Consider the following 6,964-nt stretch of genomic DNA (forward strand, 5'->3'; position numbering starts at 1 on the left):
CTTTCCATATAAATATGATTGTAAAATAATATGATTTTATTTAGAACATAATAATTTGTTAAGTATTTATTGTTTAGCAAAGAAAATATAATTTTATTTGGTAATACAACATGAAGTGGGATAACTGAGGCGCTTTTTAATAATAACCGGTGGAAAAATCAAGTTGAGAAAAGAAAATCAAGACAAGGAAAAGATGGAGGAATGGACCTACGTAAGGTTGGAGCAGAGAGGAATGGACATAGAACCTATGACTTTTAAGTAGGAAAAAGTAGGATACTCCCTCCCTTTCATTTTATAGGCCTTATCTCGATTTTTTTCTCATTTTGTAAGTCTTAATTTTATAACTTTTATTCACATGTTTAGATTTCAAGGTGTATTTAATGATTGTGTGCAAGGATTATGCTGATCGTAATGGGAGTATCATGAATGCCAATTAGGCAATTTTGACGAGGTGACATAAAATTAAATGAAGAAAGAAATGGTTGAGTATCATATCATTATATGACATCATAATAATAAGTAAACACAAATTCTTGTGGGAAACGAGCTCATTAATTAACTATTTTTGTAAACTACAAAATTATTTCACTGTTCACCATCTATCTCAGTTGGTAAGACTTTTAAATTGAGACCTATAAATCAGAAGAGCGGGATAGGAGAGAAGTAGAAGAAATTGGTTGAGGGTGAAATGACCGGAGGAATCATATTGCCTCTCGAGCTACCTTTGATGACGCACCGGGTTGGCGGCGATGTGATTTGGAGGAAAATGCCACCCTCGACGTTACCATGGCGCATTGTGGTCGCCGCTGTGACGCCCTTCTAGCAAGCCGTCCCCTCGCCTGCTTTAGAGAAAGAAAGAATCAGTACTAGAGAAGATCTCAGGGCTCTTTTATTCAAAGAAATTCTATAAGATTTTTTGAAGGATTGAAATGCTTAGGCATTTTTTCTATGCTTGTTCTTTGATTCATAGGATCGGATCTAGGAATTTTGTCTATGAAATTTTTGTACTAAATTTCACAGAAATCTACCATCCACTTCAACCTTTTTTTACAATTTTTTTGTTATTTCCCGTGACATCAAATACCCCTTACTAATCCTGTAGAATTAAGTGGGCATTGCCACCCCATTCCTATACTTACCCTATTCTTACGTTTTCACAATCCTATGAATCAAAGAGGCCCTCAATTGGCTAGTGACCTACTACTTTATTTTACTAACTCATGATTGATCTCTTGATTGTTGCCCCTATTTATTAAGATTGTTTGCCGGTTGTCTGTGTGTTATAGTCACCAACTCACTTTTAATAGTAGATATTTTTGTGGTTTTTCCTATTATTTTCTAGATGACTGAAAAGCACTCCCTCGGTTCACAGATACTCCCTCCGTTCGAAAATAACTAACATAGTATTATTTAAAAAATGTAACATAAGATGTCATATTTTTTGTGAATCAGATGTATGTAGACACTTTTAGTGTGATAGTTCACTAATTTCAGTTCATATGTACATCTATTTCATATTAAAATATCCACAACTTCATTTATTTGTGAAGGGAGGGGTATCTATTTTCTGGTACAGTAGTATTTTTCATATTTCTTCAGCAGACTTCTCTTATTATTTTTATATAAGAAAATGCTCCTCCGCGTCCAAAACACCGTCAACCCTCCCGCTCGTCTGGGTTCTCTCTTTATAAACCGTGCTCTCGGACCCCTCACTCTCCACGCCTCACCTTCCGTTTCTTCTCCAGCCCCCCTCACGAAAGCCACACCCCGCCGCCCCGGCGCAATTTCTGGAGTGGCACTTGGATCCTCACGGCCATGGACAAGGGCGCACTGATGACGCCGGACTCCGATCAGGGCGGCCCCGACGGGGGCTCGTTCTCGAGCCTGCGCTCGTACGGGCGGGCCCTGTCGCAGACGCCGCGGCGGCTGGCACGGCGCGCGTGCGCCGCGACGGCGCCGGGAGAAGAGATGAGCCGCGTGCGCGCGCGGTCGGGGGCTCCGATGGCGCGTGCGCTGCGGTGGCCGGACCTCGTGGGGCTTGGTCTCGGCGGCATGGTGGGCGCCGGGGTGTTCGTCACCACCGGGCGCGCCACGAGGCTCCACGCCGGCCCCGGCGTCGTCGTCTCCTACGCCATTGCCGGCCTCTGCGCCCTGCTCTCCGCCTTCTGCTACACGGAGTTCGCCGTGGACATGCCCGTCGCCGGCGGCGCCTTCAGCTACCTCCGCGTCACCTTCGGTGAGCTCGCTGGCCCCGGCCCCGGCCCCCCAATCATGCCGAGATCATGACCCGAATAACGCCATTAAACCAACCATCAATTATATATAATAATCTGCTCGTTTCTTGTCATACCATCTAAGATTTGTTTATCCCATGAGTATTTTGCTCTCACTCGCTCCGTTGGTGCGATCGGAGTACGTCACATATTGGGGAAAAATCGCATCCATCCTTAACTATTCGATAGTTATCTATACATCTTGCTTCATGTGTATACTTTGTGGTTTGGGTTTCCCCGTTGTCTTTGGTTTGTCCAGTTGCCCAAAAAGCAGGCTCCTTTTGCGCGTATTAAATGCGTAGGCGAGAGGTGTCGTCTTCGCGGCATGAACACGATGCCGCTGTTCCTGCTGTCGCTGTGCCCTGCCTGCTGATAAAATAAAATTCAGATTCAGACAGATCACCTGCGATGCTGTTCCAATAGTAGAAAACCTAAATCCTTTGTACGTACGTACGTACTGGGGTACTGCGTATGCACGTCTCGCTGTCAGCTGAATTTGGATTGAGATTTAGGAGAGTAGAAGAAACTCGCGAGTCCAACGGGAGCAATTAAAGAAAGGAAAAAAAATTGGGATTGCGACTTCCAACAAATTTTATCGCACGCACACGTACACATCCATATCCAGGAAATAATGTTGGGAGGTCGCTTTCTCGCGTCCCAAAACGGTTGGTTTGGCCTTTTGGCCCAGATGCATATGGGGCCTAGCTAACTCTCTCATCTCAGAGTAAAAGATCTTCTTCACAGCAGCCCCGCCGCCGGTTGCAGCCAGAGAGCTGATTGTTTGTTTGTGTGCAGGGGAATTCGCTGCGTTCCTGACGGGGGCGAACCTCATCATGGAGTACGTCTTCTCCAACGCCGCCGTGGCGCGCAGCTTCACGGCCTACATGGGCACGGCGGTCGGCGTGGACGCGCCCAGCAAGTGGCGGATCGCCGTCCCGGGCCTCCCCAACGGCTTCAACCAGGTCGACCTCGTCGCCGTCGGGGTCATCCTCCTCATCTCCGTCTGCATCTGCTACAGGTACTACTCATCCTGTACTACAATATTTGTTTTCATTATAATATACTCCTAATAAAGAAATCATTTTGGCTTTGCTTGCAAGTGTCAGCCTTCTCTGGTCTCTTGCGGCGTCTCTCGGTACTGTGTGTTTTGCATGACTGTTGACTACAGTGCGTTTTGCATGACCGTTGACTGAAATCGGGCCCCACACCCTGTCTGTTGCCAGTGTCAGTCAATCTTGTAAAAAAGCCGATGCAAATGTCACTTTACTTTTTGCTAGATTTTACAAGGTTCGATTTGCTCTAGTTGTAGCCATTAAGATTATTTTTTTCGAGATTTTGTTCCGCAAGACAGAAAAGGGTCCTCTCGGTCGCTCGCTGCTGTAGCTTTTCCCACCTTTCGCAATCGAATGTCTTGTGAGGCAATTGTGAACAAGCTTTTCTCCAGAGCAAAGAAAGAATCTCACAAGGGAACCACTCCTTTTGATTCTCTAGTACCCCTACATACATGTACTTGATTCCGTTTCCTGTGAAGCTCAAACAAGTCCGAGAGATTCTTTTTTGTTTTCCTAGATAGAAACATGGTGGGAGCACATATTCCTGGCACAAGTATGACACTGTTTTCCTGTCTGCGATGCGATGGCAGCACCAAAGAGAGCTCCAAGGTGAACATGGTCCTCACGGCCGTGCACGTGGCCTTCATCCTCTTCATCATCGTCATGGGCTTCTGGCGTGGCGACGCGCGCAACCTGACCCACCCCGCCGACCCGGCCCACCCGGGCGGTTTCTTCCCCAACGGCGTCGGCGGCGTCTTCAGCGGCGCGGCCATGGTGTACCTGAGCTACATCGGCTACGACGCCGTGTCCACCATGGCTGAAGAGGTGGAGCGGCCCGCGCGCGACATCCCCATCGGCGTCTCGGGGTCCGTTATCATTGTCACCGTGCTCTACTGCCTCATGGCCGCCTCCATGTCCATGCTCCTCCCATACGACGCGGTGAGAACCATTTATCTATCTTCTTTGTTTTTAAGATTCTTATGTAGGCAGCATGGGCATACGGATGATGCACGTTACTCATCCTAGTCTACTTTTGGGTCTCGCCCGCCTACTAGAAGAGAAGAGATCTCACCACCTATGAATGATATGATTGTGTAGGTGAGGATGATTCTTGGAATATATTGCCTAAGGTGGATGAGGTTGCTATAGCTTATAGTAGTAGGAGCTGTATTAGAACAGGAGATTGATGCCAGTGGCAGCAAGACGATTCTTGTTGCTTTTTTCCTTTCTACCTTTGCCTCGTCCCTTTTTGGGATGTTGGTCATGTGGTTTTTCGGGATGAATCTGCTGTCGCCGTCGCAGGACGGCCGGCCCAAATACGCTTTCTAGCACAGCACAGGGTAGTAAAGCATGATCTATGTGCACGCAATTTCTTTTGCCTTTATCCTATTCTCTTTTCTTTCTTGGTAACCTATGCCATGCCATGATCAGCGACAGAATCTGACAGTATTTGACCTGCTACTGCTAGCTCGAGCTCAACTGTTGTGTGTGGTGTTTTCAGATCGACACGGAGGCGCCCTTCTCGGGGGCCTTCAGGGGGAGCGACGGATGGGGCTGGGTGTCCAACGTGATCGGGGCCGGTGCCAGCCTCGGCATCTTGACGTCGCTCATGGTGGCCATGCTGGGTCAGGCCAGGTACCTGTGCGTCATCGGCCGCTCCGGCGTCATGCCCGCCTGGCTAGCCAAGGTGCACCCCAAGACCGCCACCCCCGTCAACGCCTCAGCCTTCCTCGGTACGTATCGCTCGCCGTCCTTCCAACTGTTTCCCTTCACTTTTGACCAGCTTCACGGGCACCATGGTTTCTTCGGGAAGAATTCATGACCGAGTACTCCAGCAACGACAATGTCATGGTTCCTTTCCGTGACCATCATAACGGCGGGCGAAAGCGATTAGCGACTAGCGAGCGACAACCTCGCCTTTCTTCTTGGACTTTCCGGGCTGGGAAGCCGTTTCCATGGACAACCCGCGACGCTAATAGTAGGAGTATTATAGAGAGTGTAGACACGGGTATCATGCAAAGGAAGTTTTAACCTGATTATTAGTAGCACGACAATGTCACTTTTCCTTAGTTTTCTTCATGTATTTTGACTTTTTTGTATTGTATTGACAATGTGATGTTCCTCCTCGCAGGACTCTTGACGGCTGCCCTGGCGCTCTTCACGGAGCTGGACATCCTCCTCAACCTCGTCTGCATCGGCACGCTCTTCGTCTTCTACATGGTGTCCAACGCCGTCGTATACCGCCGCTACGTCGTGGGCCCAACCGGCAGCGGCACCGAATCCGGGGACCGGCAGCCCAGCGCATGGCCGACCCTCGCGTTTCTCCTTGCCTTCTCCCTCATCGCGCTCTCCTTCACGCTGGTGTGGAAGCTGGCGCCGGAGGGCGGCCGCACCAGGGTCGGGCTCCTGTCGGCGTGCGGCGCGGCGGCGGTGGCCATGGTCGGCGCGTTCCAGGCGCTGGTGCCCCAGGCGCACACGCCCGAGCTTTGGGGCGTGCCGGGCATGCCGTGGGTGCCCGCGGCCTCCGTGTTCCTCAACGTCTTCCTGCTCGGCTCCCTGGACCGCCCATCCTACGTCCGGTTCGGCTTCTTCTCCGCGGCCGCCGTGCTCGTCTACGTGCTCTACAGCGTGCACGCCAGCTATGACGCCGAGGAGAGCGCCACGCTCGACGGCGCCAAGGTGCAGGACGAAGCTTGCAGGGTGTAGCTACTAGCTAGGGTGGAGAGAATGAGCTTTTTAACTGCTGCTCTAGAGCGTCTAGGTTTTTTTTCTTGACAATTTTCTGTCATGTTCTAGATTTCGAGTAGCTGTATGGAGTACAACAAAGGAGCTAACAAGGTAATGAAATGTGAAAACTGTGAGAGGATCGGGGAAAGGAGATTTTACCTGGAGCTTGCATATGCGAATGCACAAGTTCTTCTAAAATGTACATGCTCTAATTTCCTGGAAGATACTTCAGGGCAACTGCTTGTCTCCTTCATTTGTTTTCTTTACCCAAAAAGGCTTCCCCGCTTTATATTATAAAGCAATCATCACTGAATACATCCGAGATATGAAAAATGCACACACACCCAAGACAAAATATAAAGGTGCCAGACACCGACACACCACCCCATCGACAAACAATAGAGCAGTGAACTGGACCACAACGAAGCCAGGCCTCAGAAACGGTGCCTCCAAGAAGGATACGACCATGGATAGCCGCCACTGCTCGATCAGCGAAGATCAGGTTTTCACCGAGAGCAATACGACAAGAGTGGCAGACTAAGGCATAGCCTAGTGGTGGGAAAGGGCTGATGCCTCCCACCCACCCAGGTTCAAGGCACGATACTTGCAATTTGGGTTTGTTGCATCAATTATATTGTAGGGATTCCCTTACAGTCTTTCTATCAAAAAAAATACGACAAGAGTGGGAACGCCGCCATAGAGCCTCCAGAAAGTGTACGGCGGCAACAGACACCACCACCGTTGGCCAGTCAAAGGCCTGGACAAGTGGTGTACCCCGGCGCTCACACCCCACCGGTGAACCTTAACTCCGTCAACCACTCACAACCACGCCATCCATGCTGCCATGGTTGCCTGCCGCATATGAGACGCACGCTCCGCCCACACACTTCGCGCCTCCCGCCGCCAGAGCCG

At 49.7% G+C, this 6,964-nt stretch overlaps 1 protein-coding gene across 1 annotated transcript; it reads left to right on the forward strand.

The window, feature by feature from the left end:
- The first annotated feature begins 1,733 nt into the window (after nt 1–1,733).
- Nucleotides 1,734–6,216, forward strand: LOC119308222 (cationic amino acid transporter 6, chloroplastic-like). Its single transcript, XM_037584343.1, has 5 exons — nt 1,734–2,236; nt 3,069–3,291; nt 3,916–4,264; nt 4,827–5,058; nt 5,457–6,216. Exons 1-5 carry the CDS (start codon nt 1,816–1,818, stop codon nt 6,029–6,031), a joined length of 1,800 nt encoding a protein of 599 aa, XP_037440240.1. The 5' UTR covers nt 1,734–1,815; the 3' UTR covers nt 6,032–6,216.
- The last annotated feature ends 748 nt before the right edge of the window (nt 6,217–6,964 follow it).

Source organism: Triticum dicoccoides, chromosome 5B, assembly GCF_002162155.2.
Source record: "Triticum dicoccoides isolate Atlit2015 ecotype Zavitan chromosome 5B, WEW_v2.0, whole genome shotgun sequence".
Taxonomy (NCBI): domain Eukaryota; kingdom Viridiplantae; phylum Streptophyta; class Magnoliopsida; order Poales; family Poaceae; genus Triticum; species Triticum dicoccoides.